We start from the raw sequence: 21751 nt of genomic DNA on the forward strand, positions 1-21751 counted from the left end.
ACTGGTTATTTCTACCTTTTCTCAAAACGACCAGGCTACGCAGAAACTGACAAAGTTGCTGCACAAAAACCAGCAAACTCTGCCCACAGGCACACAACAAGAACCAGATGTGCCACTTTAGTTCTGTTTCACAACAACCGTCCCATGACATATCGATGCAGAGGGGGTGTGGTGTCACGTGGACCGGTGTTAACCAGGAGTGGTTTTTAAAGGAGAGCTCACAGAGGAGCTTTCCCGAGATCTCAGCCCAGCATCAGCATACACACAACTACACACTTCCTACCTGGAGGACGGAGAGGATGGATGCTGCATACAAGAGGGTTAATGGAAACTACAGCCCAGAGGCAGAAACAGGGGACCAAGTCCCAAGGGTAAATCTGACTTATAGCTGACTTAAAAGCCATTTGTGTTTTCTTTCTTTTAGCACTACATTCAATTTCGTCTGTTTATTTGTGTTCTTTTTGTGGAGGTTATGCAAAACAAACAGCCTTAAATAGCGATTCAAACCAGTGTGTTTTTATTAAAACAACAGTATAGCTGGGCAGAGCTAGAAAATTCGGGGTACAAGAGCAAACAAAGCAGAGAATTACAGTGAATAGAGGTGAAAAACAGCTGACGATAATGGAAAAAGTCAGAGTGCTAAACAAATGCAAGAAATGTCCCTACTCTGCAGGCTTCTGTTTTTGTTTGTGAATGACAAAAGCACCCTTTAAGTACTTTTTTATGATCAAATAATTAAAGCTACAGGTAACTTTTTGCCAGATAGACCACAAAGTTGATATCTTTAATGTCAGTTTGAGCTCTGTGTATCCATTTATTTAATTGACATCAGATTTCATAAGGAACATATTAGAAATCTTTAACTGGAGCCTGAATAAAAGCCATACAAAAGATGTAGAAATTCAGTCATTTGTTGAACTCTTGCAGTCAAAACTGTCCTTTAAAAGTTTGATTTTATGTGGGTTCCTTTTAAAAAAGCATGGGGCATGTTCAGTTTAATAAATAATTAACTAAGTTGTTATTTCTTCATCTGTATTTACTCATCTGTAAATCATCTGTAGAAGAAATGAGGGGATGTGTTGGGTTTTTGTGTGTGTTTATCTGAAACCCTCTTTGAATATGGCTGTGTGAAGGCTTTGAACTTTACGTGCTGCCCTGGATGGCTTTAAACTACATAACATGCTCTCTTACTGCATATGGCAGGCAGACAAAAGGAGAGCCAAACACTATTCTAACAATTTTTAAATTCATGATTCACATCCCTGCACTAAAAGTGAATCTGTTGCATTTTTGTAATAGCTTTGCATTAACAACACTGTATGCACGACTTCATCCATGTTGTATTTTTATATAAAATCTGTATATTTATCTTAAATACGTCTCTCAGCAGAAGAGAAGGGGCTCCATGTACCTGGAGGAGGAGACCAACAATAAGTCAGAGGTGATCTCCTGCATCTTCTCCTTAAAAGAAGAGGTCGGAGCTTTAGCCAAAGCCCTGAGGCTCTTTGAGGTAAACTTTTTATATCAGTGGACAGCCCTGGGTCCGAATGGGGTCCCAGTGACAAACTGAATGCTAATGATATTCATGTACCTTTCAATATCATTAGGATTTCTAACTTGTTCATTTAGTCATGGAAAGCAAAATTACAAGCAGCTCTTCCAGTAATAAACAATAGGTTGTTAAATTAATGTGTGAATGGTTCAGTATATTAATCTTTATTTATGACAGTGTCTGACTTTTGTGAAATGCATTCAAGAAGAATAATTTATTTAAATTAATATTAAAATGTGTTTAGCATTGTCAGTACTTTGAACATTGTGCCTCTTGGCTTTCTTGCAGAAAATTAGATTCATAGGGGACCATTAAATGCAGAGCTATAGCCAGGCACTGGATGCTGGTTAGGTTCCGAAGAGCGGTTCTGACTGGACTAGATATAAATAAAATGCTTCAAGCAGCAGCTATAATCTCACTAAATAACATTTCATCCATACATACATCCATATCCCTCATTTCTGGTTTTTATATCTCACATTTATATCTTATTTGTTTCATCTACACTGTAAAATCGAATTAGTTCCCAGAACTCAAAAAAATTGAGGAAACTTGTTGCCTCAAAAAAATTGAGTAAAGCTTAGCTAAAAATGACTAAATTAGGATAACTTATTTATTTTGAGTACTCTGTACAAGCTCATTTGTTCCCAGAACTCAAGAAAATTGGATCAAGTTTACGTAAGATGACCAAGTTAGGGCAACTTACTCATTTTGAGTACACTGTACAGCCTTGTTAGTTCCCAGAACTCAAAAAAATTGAGGAAACTTGTTGCCTCAAAAAAACTAAGTAAAGCTTACTTAAGATGACTGTTAGGACAACAGCCATCATTGCAAGTCTGCAGTATTAAGAATAACTTGATATTTCTGACTGTACAATACTAATTGTTTACTTACTGACAAACATTTCAAGTTCAACTAAATGAAAAAACAATTTGTGGTAACCTGAATATGATTAAAAATAGTTAACAACACTTTTTGTAATGATGTTAAAATCAGCCCAACTTTTATTTTCAAACACAGCAAAGTATAACAGCCAACATACTGGACACTGTTCTGCTGAACAACAAACAATTATATTGCCATCACTGTTATAATCTCACAATGAAACAAAGTCTCAGATGTAATTTTTCTGAAAATAAGTTTAGGCCTACCACAAGTTTGTTTTGTACTTACATTACTTATATAATCAAAATAAAATATTTGTTGTTCTGTCACAAGTGCAGTCTCTAATTTAAACAACACATTTGTTTTGCATTCCAACACATGAGCTGGAATGTTGTAATGTTTTAAGGATGGCTTGTTTCCAGTCCAGGCATTACTGCCTGAATGACTGTCATGGATCGAGGTGATCCAAATGTAGGTGCAGAAGAAAGTCTTTTACTTCCCTTAAGTATAGTGGCAGTGGATGTGGGTTGGAGATGCAATGAGCTTGAACCTGCAGGCGACCATCTTCACTGACCACACCATCTGTGACGGAGGACTCATCTCTCCTGTTGTCCTGCAAGCAAACAATCATATTTTTTGGAACATGAACTGAATTGCTTTCTTAAAACATTTTTTTTCTGCATTTGGTATAAAACAGACTCCAATTTACACAATCTCAGGCTCCCTCCCCACCAGAGAGGTGACATTCAATGTCCTGCTGTCAGTCTGGATAGCCGTGACCACCACCCAACACACAATAATGTCATGAAAGCATCATTTTAAAAAGGGCTATGCAAACATGGCCAATAACTTTCATTCTAATGATGTGCAAAATGATTTGGGCACAAAACAAATTTTGTTGTTAGAAAACTTGCAGACTTCACTATATACAGTGTAGACCCTCTAAACTAGGGGGATGTGATCTTTCAAGAAATGCAGACAAACTGTTGTTGTTTGTTTACTTACACAGCATGTCTTGTAGAATTAACTGGAGTCACCAGCAACAGCATAGTGCAGTCATATCTCAAGTCTAATAACAGAAGACAGGAAAAGATCAGTACAGAAACAGCTTCCCCAAACCAAAGCACACATAAAACAATAAGTAAAACAGGCTGATCTAAAGTATGATTAAAGTTCAGCCTGATTAATATAAATGTCACTGACAGTTGCTAATATATTGGAAAACCAAAATACTTACTGATGTATTTTTGTCCAACAACAGGAGTGCTGGTCCCGAGTAGGGGTGGGCGATATAAATGATATACGATAGAAACTATATAAATTTGGCCAACGATAGAGATTTTGACTATATCGCTCCATCGCGATAGCGCATGTTGATGATGTCGTCAAGCTGCGCCTGTTTTGGTCGAAAGCATCGCAGCGGCTAAAACCATTATCATCTGCAAATTATGCCGGGCGACAGTCATAGCAAAGAGATGAAGCACTTTTGAAATATGGGGAAAGCCAAAAACTGCGCTTCCTCCACTTCCGTAACATTGATTCATTAATGCTGAATTCTCTCGCAGCTGTTCTATTCCCATGTTGTTGCAGTATATTAATAACTAACCTCGTATTGTGGATGAATAATCTCAGTTGTTCTCCTGACTGAAGTTTGGCCCGTGTATAGCATCCTGCTATGCGATTGCATTTGTCCCTAACCACCAGAATCCCTCACGTTAACTTTTATCAGTGGAAAAAAGTTGGGGTTCATCCTCCAGCTTCACTGTGCTAATGTTATGCTAACATAGCTGTGTCGCTAGCAATCACGTAGCACAACATTATATACCAGGTAGTCCAACTTCAGTAACCCTGCAAACGCCACTGCTGTTTAGTTTTTCTCTCTTCAGTTATGTTGGAAGTGGTAGCAGAGCTGTACGTTTTAATTAGTTTCAAAAATCTCTCAGTCAGAACATGGTATGAAATGTTTAGGTGTAAACTAGCAAGCTAACTTCCTGTTAACTTCTAACTCCGTTAAATTTAATAAATTTAGTTTTCATGGATGCATGGATGTTAAACTTAATTGTTACACCCAATAAAGCAGCAATGCTGATGATTTCATTAAAGATGAAAGAATTTAGATCGTTTTTAATTCTTAGTGTCTTTGGGACCTGAATCTGACGGAGTTTTGGACCCAGATTACTCCGTGAAGCTCCTCACTACGGCAGCTGTAATGCTCTGACAATCCATCAAGCAGTGCAGCTTACCAAAGTTGTACTAAAACATTTTTTAACAGATTTCTGCACGCCAAAATCAGTTCGAGGTCAGTAAGCACAACCAGAATTCATACATAAGGCACACTCTTGATTTTTGAGAAAATTAAAAGATTTTAAGTGTGCCTTATAGTGTGGAAAATACGTTATACAGAAGAAAAGAATATATCGTGATATATATCGTTACCGCACATGCTTCAAATTATATCGCGATATGAATTTTAGGCCATATTGCCCAGCCCTAGTCCTGAGCCTCAAAGACAGTAAGAAGCAAGCAGAGGGAGAAAAAACAGAACATTTTTCAGAAACTGATTTGATCATTAATGGCTGTGCAATTATTGTAACATAGAGTTTGCTTATGTTGTTAAATAAAGTCTAGATTTGACATTAATAGATGCCATAGATGTTCAAAAGCTGCCACAAAGCATGAAAAAAAATGGACGTCTCTGAAAACGTTGGAGCATTTTTGCAAATATGTGATGTCTTGATAAATTGAGCAAATATTTGAACTTTACACAACTACATTGTCGCCTGAAAATATCTTACAAGTTTATTTTGTGACCCAGAAAGTTTTTTAGCCGCGCTCCTCCGCCATTGCCGCGCAAGTACGCACAGGCTCCGACAACCAGCCAACAAATGCGATCCTCCTTTTCCCCAGACTACCCTTTCTGGGTCACAAAATAACCTTTTAAGATATTTTCAGGTGAGAATGTAGCTGTGTAATGCTCAAATATCTACTTAATTTATCAAAATATCACATATTTGTAAAAGTGCTTCCATGTTTTGGGAGAGCTCTGTTATCCACCAGCGCTATAGCTGACCGGGAGGTCAAGGCTCGATAGAGTCCGCGAGCACAGCTAACTCCTGGCGTAATCCCCCTGCACTCTTTTGCTACTCAGGTTAAACATGATATATATATAATTAGTTAGTTAGTTAGTTATGGCTATGGATTGAAAATACCTCAATACCTAACACTAACTAGCTAGCAAGATTATAAACCTGGTGCTAAACTAAGAGAAGCCACAAAATCAGTTTGAATAAAAGTAAACATTTACTCACCAAGTCAGTGTATCAGGTAAAGATTCACAGCAATGAAAACAATAATATCCTGAGCTAACGCTTTTCCAGGTTTGCTCAACATATTCCATAACCAGTGTTGGGACTAACGCGTTATTAAGTAACGCGTTACAGTAACTACGTTATTATTGTGGTAACGAGCACGGTAACTAGTTATTATGCCAAAATCAGGAACGCGTTAGTCGTTACTGGGATTTAGATAGGGTCGTTACTCGTTACTTCGTGTGGTGGCTATCGCCGAGCTTCCACAGATTCAATAACATTAGCAAGTGTTGGAGGCCAGCAGGTGGAAGAGAAGGAAAAGAGACCCGAGGCGGCCGCCGGTCCAAGTGTGAACTGAACTTCAGGTAAGAAGTTATGACCTGCAGTCTATCTGGGTCAGATATAAACCAAGTTTAGGTGGAGTTTATTTTCGTTATTCTGACTTTTTCCGTACTGCGTACTAGCTAGCATGACGGAGTTTCTATACAGCTGAGTGGGTGCTATGATGTTAACGATGTTAAACTTTATTTTGTTCATAAGTTATTAGAGTTGCCAATCGTCCCGTCTGGTATTCAGAGAAAATATTACGCGTTTCTTATTGAGGTGAAAAGGAACAGTTTGTCCCGTAATTCTGCTACATTGAAAAAGACACAAAGCTGGAGTTATTCTGTGTCTTTGCTGCACAGCTGCCTCTTCTTCTCTCATTCTCCCCCCTCCCTCTCCTGTTTCTACTTCAATCATGAAAACTGATCAATGATCAGCTGATCGGCTCTCTTGTTTGTTTATCGCCCACTTTGCGCCAGAAAGAGGAAACCAGCCGATGTCGCGTTAAACAACAGCAGCACGTTTAAGCTTGATCAGCTGTTGTTAGGATTTATTTAATATTAATTCCTAGTATCAGCTGATGTTTGCTGGAGCCACAGCTGCAAAAAAGCTGCTGGTCATGATGTCGGTTTGTTTATCTGGTGAGAGGGAAACATGAAACCAGGAGATGTCCTTACTGAATCATCAGAGCTGAACAGGTGATGGAGATACAGGTTTACCTTTTAGGTGACATAAATGAGTTGAAGGGAAGTTATGAACTGTTTCTGAGCGACAAATAACCCCAGGATCCTTTTTAGGTAGCTGACAGCTGGTAACTGTGCAGGAGCGGATCTAGCAAAGTTTTGCCAGGGGCGCCAGGTGGGGCATTAACAGGGAGAGGTGGGCACAAAGAAATACTTTTCTTTCTTATTCTCATTTAAAATGTCTAGCTTTTAAAAAATAATTATCTGAATCTTACAACAAACGATTGATGCATATATACCATCAAAACAGTGAACATCACTGTCACAACAGCGTTTGTTTTCATTCAAAGGCTTTATGATTTTTCCTATAATGGCCGGTCTCTAGTCAAAATGCCCGGGCTGATTTTTTGTCCCCGTCCAGCCCTGTATGCAGCTCATCTGCAGTCTGGTGTTACCTACATCTTCCTATTCAGAAGGCAGAATTTCCAAGTTCTGAGTACAATCGAAAGCACCACGACTGCAGTTTTTGTGTTGGATGTAAAAGGCGCACATGATGCTGTGACGTAGGCTAGAATCATGGCAGCAGTCAATGACGGTCCAGGCGTGGGATTTCTCTCGTGGAAATATGTATTATCTTTTCCTTTCTATTGGTAGGTGGCACAGTGCACTTGTGGCAAGTAAGCAAACTAGAAGACTGGCAAAGTTATGGAAGCAAGACATTAACAAGAGAATTCTGAGTAAAACCAAAGTTACTTTCCCTAGTAACTAGTTACTTTGAAAGTAACGAGTAACTTGAAGTAACTGAGTTACTTTTGATAGAAGTAACTAGTAATGTAACTAAGTTACTATTTTAAAGTAACTTACCCAACACTGTCCATAACAAATGCTGGCACCATGAACATGCAGACTGATCCAAGAGGGAGGAGGACGTAGTGACGGGGCATTTTCAAAACACATCTTTCATCCTTCTGCACTGAGAAGCAAAACTTCCATCGTACTTAGTTTCTCTAAGTTAAGACAACTCAAATAAATTGAGTTTATCAGCATTTTTGCATAAAAAGTACTGGTAACTTATTTAAATCGAGTTCTGATAACAAATTGATAAAAACTGAGTTCAGCCAATTTAATATTTTTAATTAAACACAATATTACATTTTACAGTGTGTGTCACCTTAATTCCAGTGTTTCTAAGAAGCTAAGCTTCAGTGTGTGCTTTAATCTTACTAATTAGCATTTTATATTTCATTTGTATTTTCTATAGCACCTTAATTCAAAGTTTTTGTGAGAAGCTAAGATAATATAATAGTATATAATATAATACAACAGTTCTGATCTCACTAACAATTTATACTATTTGTTTAATCTATATTACTTGATTCCACTCTTTGTGGCTGTGAGCTGGCTAAGCTAAGTCTAAGCTAAGCTATAACCATAAGCTACTTACCTTGTTAGACTAACAGGAACACACCCTGAATGCAGCCCACACAGGAACACCCCCAATCTCTCTAAGTAACATTTTACCATCAAATGTGTGTCTCCTGATTCAAGTTTTTGTAAACAGCTAAACATATGGTAAGCTAAGGTACATCCAGTAGATAGTTTGTGTTAGGTAGAAACTATTTGGCTGGTCTAACTAAAACAAACTAATAATGAAACTGATTGAAATAAATTCACATTTCTATATTATATTTGTTAAATTTTAAATTTTTATTTTTAAGCTAAGATTTATCATATAGGAAAGTACAGTGCAAAGTGGGGGGAGCTAAGCTACCTTGTAAAATGCTAACTCATGCGACGGCTAGGCTAATGCTTAGCTAAACTACATTCACTATTTAGTTAGCTTATTTTAGCATTAGAGTAATCAGTTTAGCTTAATCGAACAAAGTCATGCTAGTAATACCTACAATCTCACCACATTAAAATTCTATGTCTGATATATTTAATCTATATGATTCAATTTCTAGTCTTTGTAAGAATGTAAGCTAAGTGACAGGTAAACTAATCCTGTACTAAGCTACCTTGTAAGATGCTAAGCTATGGCAGAGCTTAGCTAAGTTACAACCAACAGTTCATTAACTTATGTTATAAGTTTATAAGAAACAGTAATGACTTGCCTAATGACCACTAATCTCTCTAAATAACATATGAAATCCCATTTGGTTAATGTATATCCCCTGACTGCACTCTGTGTGAGAAGCTAATCTGGCATAGTTTTGGAAGGCTGATTTTGCTTAATAGAAATTACTACTGACTGTTACAAATGATATATATGAAAAGGTTATTGATCAAATGTAAAAATATTATACTCTTGTACTTTATATAGAAGGCAGTTTTGTGGTTGAGAACTACAGACAGACAAATTAAAATGTTTCTGGCAAGGATCCTTTTCTTTTTACACTTTGGCCTGTGCAGATAAAACAAATAAGAAACAGCTGGCTTCAGTGAGATTGGAATCTGTCCATCTTACTTCCTTTAAAAAAATGGTTCATGACAAAGCAGTTATGTTACCATAAGTTACTGATTAACATTAAACAAAACAAGCCACATGAGGAGACACTAAAAATCCTGGGAATGTTCCACTGACTCTTTAAAGGAGGAAACTAAACAAACAGAGCTTATCTCACATGTTTCTATATCAGTGGTTTGCAAACATGGCAGGTGCATCATTGATCTCAGCTGGGGGTAGTGATAAAGAACCAGGCAAATGCTGCTAGAAAATTCTCCATTCTTACACGCTGTGAACTGATTGCTGTGCTGTACCTATGTGAAAGTAAAGTAGTTTATAACATACTATGTTGATGACTAACAGGTATTTTTATCTATAAATTCTCCTTTATGTTTTGTTAGGAAAATGGGAAAACGGTAGAGCAGTTTCTTGAAACATGTATGAAAATATAATGAGCTTAAATTTTCTATGACGATCTTTATTCTTCAAACCACCTGAAATCTCTTAGGTAAAGTCTTTATGTAGTCTTCAGGGATAGTTCTCCAGGCTTCTTGAAGGACATTCAAAGCTCTTATTTGGATGTTGGTTGCCTTTAGATGAGCTCACACTGCTTTAACAATGCTCTAAATCACTGATAGTGCTCCATTGTGTTTTTCTGTCCAGGTTTGGTTTTACAGCATTGACATTTTTGGGATCATTGTCACGCTGAAAAATGAATGGATCGTGAATGGATGAGAGTTCAAAATCTGATTGTATATTTCTAGGTTCATAATCACATTTACAGTTTTGACAGGATCTCCACCACCAAAGCTTGAAATCTAGCCCCAAACCATGACTGAGCCTCCATCGTGTTTTACAGATGGCTGTAGACACTCATTGTTGGACCTCTCTCCTGGTGTTCTCTTTCATAATAACTACAGTTTGCATTTTGACACAATTTGAACCCAAAATTTCAAATTTCATCACTCCATCAGACCTGTTGCCAGTGATTTTTAGACCAGGTTTTGTTTAATATTGAATACCTCACCCTTTTTTCCAAGTTTCTCTTCCTTAAGAAGGTCTTCTTGACGGTCACCCTTCCACTGTGACCATTTCTGATGAGGCTTCAGTGAACATTAAATGATCAACTGAAAGACCAGGTGGATCTCTCAGGTCCTGTATACAGGACATCTGTTTCAGATACTGTCCTGTTGTAGATTTGTTTTAACACATTAATTTGATAAACAGAATATGTTGTGGAATCTGTGCATACAATGGTACTTAATGGTTTGTTGTACTTTTGCACATTTACCAAAGAAAATCAGTTTGATGTGTTATTACACAACATATTATTGCTTAATCCTTCAAATCCCAACAACATCAGTGGGTCATTGTGTTGTTTTTTCTTCTCATATCGATCTAAATTGCCTCTGCGTAGGTGACTACGTGCTCGTGGTAAATAGCGACTGGCAGCACCTTCATTGTTTAATCTTTAAATCTGACCTTCTTTCATGTATCAAGTTTTAATTTTTTTTAATACATTTTGTATTAAAACACTATCATAACATATAAAACCAGCCATGAAAATTATGTTTTCAGTTCATGAAAAGCATTTTTGTGAAGAAAATGTTTTCTTTGTTTAATTTAATTTTCCACATTTTTGTGGGTGGAGATGTGGCTGTGTTGACTCTGATCAATACCAAGTATGTGCCAAATGCTTGTCTCAAATGCAGCTGTAAACATCAGGATCCCCTTTGAGCCTATGAGCTCCCACTCTGCCGATCCTCCCCCTGCTCCACCCCTCATCCTCCCACTCCCCTTAACGTGTCAGTAAAACATGCCAAACGACCCCCAAACTATCAACAGACCCCATTCTTGCCCAGCTGTGATGTAACACATGCTGAGTCCAAGTAAATGATGCTGTAAAAAAACAAAGCTTCAAGAGTTTGTGCTCCAGGACTTCCTTTTTCTCTCCTGTTGTGTGTGTGTGTGTTTTTGGTTTTTACCGTTATATTGAAAACGACTGAGCCATGTGCTAACGTTTAGCCACACAGCATGGACAGCCATCACGTGTTCATTCAGAGAGCCGCTCATAAAAACTGCCGGACTGCTTATCCACCCGGGTTTCAGCGCACATGTGACACAGCGGCATGGCTTTCTTGTGAGTCATGCTACCGACTGACCTTGACCTCAGCTGGGGTTATTGTCACCGGCATCACGGTGAAGGGACGGCTCGGAGGGGTACAGAAATGTGGCAGATTTGCCGCTGCACCATATTCGCTTCAGGACTTGGAATGGTTATGTTAAGCTGGACCAGGCTGCCAGTGGCACGCACGTTGAATTATTTCTCTTTGTAGTCATGGACGGATTAATTATGATGACAGGGACACAGTTCTCAATCCCAAACTAATTAAAAATCAGAAAGTACATCTGTCAGCTACATATACATATCATATTTTCTGTGGTGGCCTCACGAATGATTTGATGTATCACATTTTTTTTAATTTATTAACAAAAATTTAAGTAATAATATACAGTAATATTGGGTTTTTAATTGAAAAACACAGTTTTAAATCTCTTCAAACAAATGAAATTCAAAAAATGCCATCGTGGTCTCATCTTTGGTCGTGTCTGTAGCGACTCTTTGGGGTGATGCAGAACCACATGACCCGTAAAAAAAGCCGAATAGGATCCAGATGGGAGAAAACGTGATGTTGGGTTGCTTACGCCCTCCTCTGCAGCCTATAGCAGACCAAACAAATAACACACTCCCTCCAAAAAGTTACATAAACGTGTACAAAAACAAAAGCACATTTAGGTGAAAATTACCACATTAAATTCATTCACATACAAGCCAGAACTATTTTGCATGTTAAGATCAAGTACAGTTCTTGAATTTCAACCATAAAACTCTGGAAGGCTTCCCAATATGTCCCACACGTCTTTACTAAGAGAATGCATCCAGTGTCTGGCTCAGCGAGTTCCAGGCAGCTGACCTGTGGTCTTCACAAAGTCTGATAGAGCGCACTCTAGTAGTTTACTAACAGCACACCACCCTCTAGTGATAGCATAAAGGCAGTGCTGCAGGACAATTTTCCACCTTGTTTTTTATTAGAAATCCCTCTCAAACAAATTTAACACTTCCGTATACAAAATACATGCGTGGATGAGCGTAAACATAAAGACATAAACAGCTGACACCCGCATGCCAACATCTTTCTTTTTGCAGGAGAAAGGCATTAACCTGACACACATCGAGTCCCGTCCATCGCGCATGAACAATGAGCAGTATGAGTTCTTCATCAGCGTAGACTCCACCTGCTCTCAGGCCCTGGATGAGGTCATTGACTGCCTGCGCACACAAATCAGCGGCCATGTGCACGAGCTAACACGCAGCAAAGAGAAGGACACAGGTTAGTGAGGATGTCCACTGAACAAGAGCACGTGAATCAGCAACATGATGAAATTATTAAATGTGAATGTATGTCGCATGTGAATGTCAACTTACAGATATATTCTCGTGTTTAATATGCCAGTCATTTCAGCCTTTAAGTGCTAAACAAGCAATGCAATGAAGTTTTAGACTCATAAATCAAAATCTGAGTCGCTTTTATTTTTAGCCAAAGGATGGCACTACGTCTCCAAAATGATTACAAGAGGCACGTGAATACCTGCAAATTATTAATTACAAGCAATTTGATATTAAACAAGGTCATTCATTGCAAAATAACAAAAAATGTAGCACAATAGGGATTATCTTCTGGGGATCATAAATGCTTTTTGTCAAAGAGCTTTTTTCTTCTAAGTCTTCGTCTATGTAATTTTTAAGTTCATTCTGGTCAGGGTATACTCTGGAAATTATCAACATTGGTACCAGATGTACTAGATTATGTAGCAGACCATCGAGTTGACATTAAATAATTGATATTTTTGTACAAAACACAGTAAACCTCTATGTAGATGCTTTGTCGAGCCTCTGGGGAACCTTGATGTCTGTACCAAATTTCATTGCGATAGACACCAGTGATCATCCTCTGGGGAAATGTCATTACTGCATTATTGCTTCATGTTAAGCCACCCAAGAGCTGTAAATACGTTTCACTACATATACATACCTTTCAGCTGATTCTGATGCCAAAGGAAAATATGGGTGTATCCTCTGGGGACCCCTGATATCTGTACCAACCTTCATAGCAGTATATTTGAATTCAACACATAAATGAAAATGAAAAGACAGCAACAACAACCTATCCAGTAATAATAGAGGTAGTAGTGGTAATATTGTGCTATGTAAATTAAAGATTTTGGTAATAGAGGGAAATTTAGGGTATATTCTCTGAGAACCAGAAACAGCTGTGGTTAAAAAAATAAATAAATCTAAAAAGCTGACACCACTACAGCTGAAATGATCCATTTATCAACCGGGCCTGGTGCTGGGTGTTGAGCTACGCCAGACTTAGTAATGGACAGCCAGTGTCGCCCATGAGAATGATGGCCCACTGCCCCTTTTATTAGTTGTTTCCAGAATGACATTAGTTTAGCTACTGAGGACCAACAGGCCCGGCAGGAACAGAAGAGTTTAGTGTCTCCGCCCCAGACTAACCCAAGGACAGAGAACATGCCAAGGTCACGGCAGGCTGAGACAGACAGGGCCACCATGGATCCCCCTCTGACCTCGGCATAGACTCTGTGGTGTACTGGTCAGGGTCAAGTGGACAAGGAGGATATTTATGGCCAGTTTTGGAGACAGCCTAAACAGCTTTATTGTCTCTGCAGGGGCCTCAGGCTGGACCACACTGCCCAAATGCAGATTAATGATTGGGCCTCACTGTTGTTTGAGTGTCATAAATCCATATGAATAAGCAGATGCCCCCCTCGTGTACAGCTCTGTTGAGTGTCAAAATGCCACAGCACTGAAAAAAAAATTGCAGGCAAAACGCACACAAGACTGTGTAACAATCATCAATATTAATGTGAACTGCAGCCATTTATATAAGTCAGGAATAAAAAAAAATATTCAGGCTTCAACTGATGATCATTTCCTTAAATGAAAGTTTTTTATTAAGCACTTTATACAGACAGCCACAAAGCGCTGTACGCAAAAAGTAAAATAAATATGAGCATTAAGTGCCATAATAGTCAATGAAGAAAGATACAATAAGAAACAATAAAATAAACAAGTTGTTTTAAAATAAATAAATAATCTTAGGGTCATTTTTGAGCGATATATAGCCATATACTACACAGATTTTCTGCAGAATCTCTGAGGCAGACACTTAACGCACAAAGTGTGGCGCAGATATGTTGGTTGACTCCTTTGAGCGTAGTGGGTATAATAAACACAAATACAGTCATTAAAAAAGTATTCCTGTATTAATATGACCCCGCTTGGTTATTGTAGTTGCTGAAATAGCTTAGCCACTAGATTTATCTCTGCATAATATGACAATAAAAGGGCACACAGATAGCCTTTAACCCTTTACCTAACACTGAATATTTCTTATGTTTTTAAAATATTTTCCCCTTCAGACACTGCACGACTGGTTTGTTTGATCCGATGTTGACTTAAAACATAAATTATAAGTACTTAATGACTGCTGTTATCCTCTAGTGCCATGGTTCCCCAATGACATCCAGGACTTGGACCGTTTTGCCAACCAGATCCTCAGTTATGGTTCCGAGCTGGATGCTGATCACCCGGTAAGGACCGACTCATCCACCGCCACATCTTGCCTCTGCATGCGCACGTGAATGCATGTCCACTCACGCCCACTCACGCCCACTCACGCCCACGCGCTTGCTTATGAAAAGCAGCGGAGATGACAAGGCCGCACTCCGCCATCCATTCTAATGGAAACTATCTACACACACAAATTGATGTCAGTGCTTTAATTGAGCCCCTGTAATTATAGATAATTGCTCCCTTTTGCCACTGACATTAAAGCAGAATGCGTTCATCATAAGCTGAAAAACACTCTACAAAGGCTTCATTTGAATATGTATGTGCGTTTGGCCTTCCCAAAGGATTTCCACCTTTGATTTAGCTCTGAGTGGCTCGGCTGCAATCATGAGATCTAACATGGCTTTTATTCGTGTGTGTGTGTGTGTGTGTGTGTGTTCTCAGGGCTTCACAGATCCAGTATACCGAGCTCGCAGGAAGGAGTTTGCAGACATCGCCTACAACTACAGACAGTAACTACTCCTACTTAATATATTTATGCTCATAGAGATGTTATGGAATGAGTTTGAGTAGTAGTGGTTAAAGGATCACCTACTCAGGAAGTCTTATTCACATGTTGGTCAAATGCTGCGGACAAATGATGAAGTGAACTTTCTCATTGGAATAAACCAATATGTTTTTAAAAAAGAGTTTACGGTGTAGATAATAATAATAATAAAAAAATTACGTTATACTGTAGTTTTAGGGCATAGAGAGAGTATCGAAGTCCAAAACAAAAACACAGGTGAAGTAAAAGGGAAAAAAAAACAAAAAAAAAATTTTTTTTTTGTCCTTTTCTTCACATTTAGTCTTTCTTTGTAAAGTTTTGTTTTGTTGATTTTATTGACTTAATATGTTGTAGACCTGCAGAGTTTTTTATGTTTTCCACTTTTGTAGTAAAGGACATTGAGTCTACATGTACTGAAATGTGCTATGTAAGTTAAATTGACATTGATATATTTATCCAGTGATAAATTATCTATAAGAAAGCTGTTACAAATTAAATTATTGCAATATTTCCTAAAGGAATTGCAATATTTCACATTTTTTGTTATATATTAGAATATTAATAGTATCATATTTTAATTTGTCAAAGTTTCTAAATGTTGATTATATTATATCAATATTTATTATTTTTATTTAATTCTAATTTTTATTTTTGTACGGGTTTTACTACTTAATTCAAGCCTTTCTATGGGCTGTTTTTATTGTCTTTTCTGCCGTGACACAGCAATTCCATAAAATATTCTATATTTATTTTTTTTATTAAAAAAATACTAGATAATTATTTATATAATATATAATATATGATATTTATATATGATATATTACCACTATACCATATTTTAAATTATTTTTTATGTAGAAAAAATTACACATTTATTTTTTGATGCTACCACTAAAAATCCTCCACGTCAGACATTAGAAAAACTCTACATATAGAACTACAGCCATGGTGAAATTTTTATTGGCGTTGATGTAGACGCTCAAAAGCCATCAATTTATTTTTTAGGTATGTTTACATATAACCAATAAAATGTCAAAAATTTGGTTTTAGCTGGATCTTTAGTTGCTGAATGAGACTTACAGGAGCAGCGAGTAAAATAAAACGGATATTTTTCAGGTTAGAAAACAGGAATAATGAGCTGTGGCTCAAAGGTTTGTTGGGTTCAGGGAGACTTGGGGAAACATCCACAGAAAAACTGATTCAATTTAAATCTAGAAAAATTTAAGGTAAACACAGTGTGGTGGTGTTAGTGTTTATCAGGGAAACATAACTTCTGTTGTGACCGCTGTTCCAGTGGACAGACCATTCCCAGGGTGGAGTACACAGAGGAGGAGAAGGCCACCTGGGGCACAGTGTTCAGGGAGCTGAAGACTCTGTACCCGACTCACGCCTGCCGTGAACACAACCGCGTCTTCCCCCTGCTGGAGAAATACTGCGGCTACAGGCCAGACAACATCCCACAGCTCGAGGATGTCTCCCGCTTCCTGCAGTGTAACTCCACACCTAAAAAAAACACTTGTTTTTTATCACTCCGGGGTTAAAATGCAGACATTTGAAAAACTATGTTTAATAATATAATTTATAAATGCACACTATTAAAAAGCTGCCTAATTACTGCCTATAGATGGCAACAAAGCTGCTATAATATGTAAATTCTCTTCTAATGATTGATAGAAATAGACAATCTCTTTCTGTTATGAGTCACGCAACATCACACAGTCCATGAAACCCAATGCATGAGTCATCATTCAGTTCATTTGGCTGTACAGACCCCCACTTCCTCTTCCTCCCTCCCATCCATGCATGCTCTTATTCAACTCAAGCAACAAAACGCTCACTGTCTCATCTCTTTCATCTCCCCACCGCTCTCCTGCAGCATGCACAGGTTTCCGGCTTCGCCCCGTAGCCGGCCTGCTCTCGTCCCGTGACTTCCTGGCTGGACTCGCGTTCCGCGTCTTCCATTCCACGCAGTACATTCGCCACGGCTCCAAGCCCACGTACACACCTGAGCCGTGAGTGTCTCAGTGTATAAAGCTAATAAAAAATTACAGGTGAAGTAAAATCTTCCTTATTACAAGGAAGTAAAGATTTCTGAATTAAAGAGCAAATTGTGTTTCTAATCCAGAGATATCTGCCACGAGCTCCTGGGACACGTTCCTCTGTTTGCTGATCCAAGCTTTGCGCAGTTCTCACAGGTAATATTAAAGATGAGAATTAACACTTTACTTTTTCCCTTTTCTATTATTCAGATTAGACCAAGAGTGATATGAATTCCTGTGCTGAGGCAAAGAGATGACAAATCTCAGTTTCACCAGTTTATCCTGGCCTTGTCTGACAGCGTGAGCAGCTCCTCTTAACCCATGTGCTTTGATCCCACACAGGAAATTGGCCTTGCATCTCTCGGAGCGCCGGATGAGTACATTGAGAAACTTGCTACTGTGAGTACTGTGTACAAGGCAAACAGCGGTAATAGATATGAGCCTCTAATTACGGAAGATTGGATCAATCTAGACCACATTAAATAACCTGTTTCTTAATCTGACAGGCTATTCTGACATGTCGCTGCAGTATAAACACAGGTTTAATTAATAACATTAATTACAGTCCTCTTTGCTTTATAGAGCCTTTGGATTGTAAATATAAGAAGTGCATTTTGTCCATGACACGTGTTTACCTTGTTATGACATGGAAAAAACAGTTATTGTATCTTAATGCAGAAATTGGTCAAGACAAGCTTGAATTAGTATTAAGGCTTTCTGTTGATAAAGTAGTACATATATGTATATATATGTCTAGAAATATCAAGACATATATGCTGCTAAACACATTTATTGCAACTCTTTCAGTACCTCCAAAATCATACTGAATAAAAAATTTTAAAAGTTCATTATTAATATTATATCTGTATTTAATATTCCTATTTTTAAATACTCTGAGTAAAACAAGAGATAAAAATGTGATCTAAATCCTAGAGTTTATTTGAGATTGTGTATATCAGAAGCAAACCTTAAGAATCTTAATGACAATTTATATTTTTGTCTTACATAAATAAATATAAAAAGGAATAAAAAATAGTGGAGAAATATTAAGAGAAAAATAAAAATTAAATAAAAACTTACTTTACACAGTATAAAAATGCAATTTTTATGTCATCATCTTGTTTAAAATAAGATATTTTTCCTCAGATTTCCTCTGAAACCCAAAGCTTCCTTTTTTTCCCTTTTTTTTTTACTGCTTGTGGTGCATAAGTCACATTTCATGACCCAGGTGTGTGTCCCTCAGGTGTACTGGTTCACCGTGGAGTTTGGCCTCTGTAAGCAGGGCTCTGAGATCAAAGCTTACGGAGCCGGCTTGCTGTCTTCATTTGGAGAGCTGGGGGTAAGAGGAAGCCGAGTACAGCGATGAAGCACCTCCACAAACATTTTGCTTTCTGTACATTATTTTTATAACACATTTGCCTTATTGCACAACAGCAGGCAGTGGGTTAGTGGTCCACTCGGGTTCAGGTTTAATGTGTCACTGGGGGAGTTGCTCAGCAGGGCGGTGCTAAAGTGGTTCAGTGGGTAAGCACTCAGGTGGGGGCAAAGACTTCGAGGTCATGAGTTACATCAGCTGCTGTCAGCAGAGGATGTCCACTCAAGTCAGCAGAGTCTTAAATCGTGCCGCACTTCCCGTTTACAGACAGGAATAGAGATGCTCATTGAAAAAATAAAGCAGTGAAAAGAAAAAAAAAATTTCTTTCAGTACTCTCTAACAGAAAAGCCCAAACTTCTGCCTTTCGACCCCGAGAAGACGAGTGTCCAGAAGTACCCTATCACAGAGTACCAGCCGGTTTACTTTGTGGCAGAGAGCTTTGAAGATGCCAAAGAGAAAGTCAGGTAGGACAATTTTTATTTTTTTAGTTGTTCTAAAATTTACAATGCATGCGAGTCTTTAATCATTCATATCTCTCTCTGCAGGAAATTTGCAGGCACGATCCCCAAGCCTTTCTCAGTGCGCTACAACCCCTACACCCAGAGCATCGAAGTGCTGGACAACACCCAGCAGCTCAGGAACCTGGCAGACAGCATCAACAGTAAGCAGCTTTGGTCAAATTACTTATGACTAGTCGTCTGGAAATATCAAATAATAGATGCCTGAACTTGAATGAATGTTTGACTTTGAGTGCCTTAGATTTAAACACCAAGCATAGTGTGGATTTGTTATGTACAGTGGCCCCAAACTCCAAAAAGCACGTACAAACTCCAAAAGTTTGTATGTGTTTTGTCTAGACCTGAACACAACCATACAATCAGCCAAAGGCCCACAGACCTGGATGTATACACTCAAAGGACTAATCAGGGAAATGCATGCAGCGTGAGACACAGGTGAAAATAATCAAGACAATGAAATGGACAGGAAGTGGAACCAAAAAAAGACCTGGGAGTAAACCGTCAAAATACAAGAGAAACAACCCAAATGACACAGGCTTTTCTCACCTCCAGTTTTTACCTCCTCGTCTCCTCTGTCCTAGAATAGAATAAAATACAGGGTGAGCCATTTATATGGATACACCGTAATAACATGGGAATGGTTGGTGATATTAAAGTCCTGTTTGTGGCACATCAGTATATGTGAGGGGGCAAACTCCTCAAGATGGGTGGTGACCATGGTGGCCATTTAAAAGTCGGCCATCTTGGATACAACTTTTGTTTTTTCAACAGGAAGAGGGCCATGTGACACATCAAACTTATTGGTAATGTCACAAGAAAAACAATGGTGTGCTTGGTTTCAACGTAACTTTATTCTTTCATGAGTTATTTGTTGAAACTGATGTTTCTTCATTAGTGACAGTTTTCTTGCGTCCACATTTTGGCAAATCCAACACTGAACCAGTTTCACGAAACTTAGCAAGCAGTTTGCTAACTGTAGCATGGGAGATGGGTGGTCTCGTAGGGTGTCTTGCATTGAAATCTGCTGCAATGACCCGGTTACTGCGTTCACCAGATATCAACACAATTTTGATCAGCTCCTCACGTGTTAACCTCTTCGACATGTCAATGGCTGTGAACAAAGAGAAACTTGTAAATAACTCATGAAAGAATACAGTTACATTGAAACCAAGCACACCATTGTTTTTCTCGTGACATTACCAATAAGTTTGATGTGTCACATGGCCCTCTTCCTATTGAAAAAACAAAAGTTGTATCCAAGATGGCCGACTTTTAAATGGCCACCATGGTCACCACCCATCTTGAGGAGTTTGCCCCCTCACATATATTAATGTGCCACAAACAGGACTTTAATATCACCAACCATTCCCATGTTATTACGGTGTATCCATATAAATGGCCCACCCTGTAGAATGTTCATAGTTAGATGTTTATATAAAGACGTATTTATTTTCACGTGTACAGCGGTAATTAGGTGCAATTTGAACACTATATAAAAACACTATTCAGCTCTGGGATAGAAACAGTTTTTCAGTCAGTTTGTCTTCATTTTATTTGTTCTGTACTGTCAGCCTGACAGTAACAGCCAAACACTATGGTGATGGACCCATTGGGATATTAACCTGTTTGAGGCAGCAGGAACTGCCTAATCTTTCAGATATAGGAGGGGGCATCCAGTGAATTATAGGACTGTGTGGATGTTGCAGCAGAAACATAGAAACAGTATGTTAATATGATCTCTGTGGAGCTGTGGTAGAAGGACACTAATGGTCTTTGAGAGATGTTCTTTTTGAGGGTCCTCAGGAAGTAAAATCACCAGCTCTGTGATACTATACTCCACCATATTGTGAATGTTATTAAAAGCCATAAATAAAAAAAAGCCATAAATATGAAAGCATGCACTGAGCATTAACATACAGCAGTAGTTGTTCCTCTGACTTTTCTATTTTCTTCTGTTTCAGGTGAGATGGGGAAATTGTGCGAAGCCCTGCGGAAGCTGGAGTAACAGTACAGGAGATCAGACTTGGAGAACCCTACTGACAATTTCTTCCTGGCTTCTTTAAACGTCATGCTTAGAGATTCAACTTCTTTGTATTAAAACACATACGCAAGTCAGATAGTGACCATATTCTTAGAATTCAGGTAGTAGGAAACATGGTGCCGTTACTTATGGAGAATAATAAGTTTATAGCCTCATTAATGTTACGTGAAGAATAGCTTTTCAAAATAAGAGCATTGTATAATAAACATTTCTTTGTTAGCTAACTGCATTAATCGGGTTGTTGTGCTTTTCAAAATGACAGGAGGCTTTCTGTTATTATATTTCATTTAATCTGGATTAATTAATGTTTTGTATATGCATGACAGTTTTTAATAAATATCTCTTCAATCTGACTGTACTTCCTGTGTCTGCTG

General features: G+C 38.2%; 1 protein-coding gene and 2 long non-coding RNA genes across 5 annotated transcripts; 2 read left to right on the top strand and 1 right to left on the bottom strand.

Annotated features, from left to right (window-relative positions):
* The first annotated feature begins 215 nt into the window (after positions 1-215).
* On the top strand, positions 216-21730 carry pah (phenylalanine hydroxylase). 2 transcript variants are annotated; one of them, XM_085137160.1, is made up of 13 exons: positions 216-371; positions 1388-1510; positions 12407-12590; positions 14789-14877; positions 15302-15369; positions 16699-16895; positions 17281-17416; positions 17530-17599; positions 17786-17842; positions 18687-18782; positions 19149-19282; positions 19364-19479; positions 21298-21730. In XM_085137160.1, the coding sequence occupies exons 1-13, from the start codon at positions 300-302 to the stop codon at positions 21339-21341; spliced, it is 1386 nt and encodes a 461-aa protein (XP_084993286.1). In that variant the 5' UTR covers positions 216-299; the 3' UTR covers positions 21342-21730. The 2 variants fall into 2 exon arrangements, with proteins under 2 accessions (XP_084993286.1, XP_084993287.1); XM_085137161.1 differs by having other exon boundaries at positions 1391-1510.
* LOC146499364 (uncharacterized) lies at positions 1770-5837 on the bottom strand. 2 transcript variants are annotated; one of them, XR_014870077.1, is made up of 3 exons: positions 5746-5837; positions 3443-3506; positions 1770-3050 (listed from the first exon to the last, which is right to left on the bottom strand). It is a non-coding gene; the product is annotated as an uncharacterized LOC146499364 (long non-coding RNA). The 2 variants fall into 2 exon arrangements; XR_014870076.1 differs by lacking the exon at positions 5746-5837 and having other exon boundaries at positions 3443-4343.
* On the top strand, positions 3044-10930 carry LOC146499365 (uncharacterized). Its single transcript, XR_014870078.1, has 2 exons — positions 3044-3200; positions 4342-10930. It is a non-coding gene; the product is annotated as an uncharacterized LOC146499365 (long non-coding RNA).
* Positions 21731-21751: the final 21 nt, after the last annotated feature.

Source organism: Neolamprologus multifasciatus, chromosome 17 (genome assembly GCF_963576455.1).
Source record: "Neolamprologus multifasciatus chromosome 17, fNeoMul1.2, whole genome shotgun sequence".
Lineage (NCBI taxonomy): Eukaryota > Metazoa > Chordata > Actinopteri > Cichliformes > Cichlidae > Neolamprologus > Neolamprologus multifasciatus.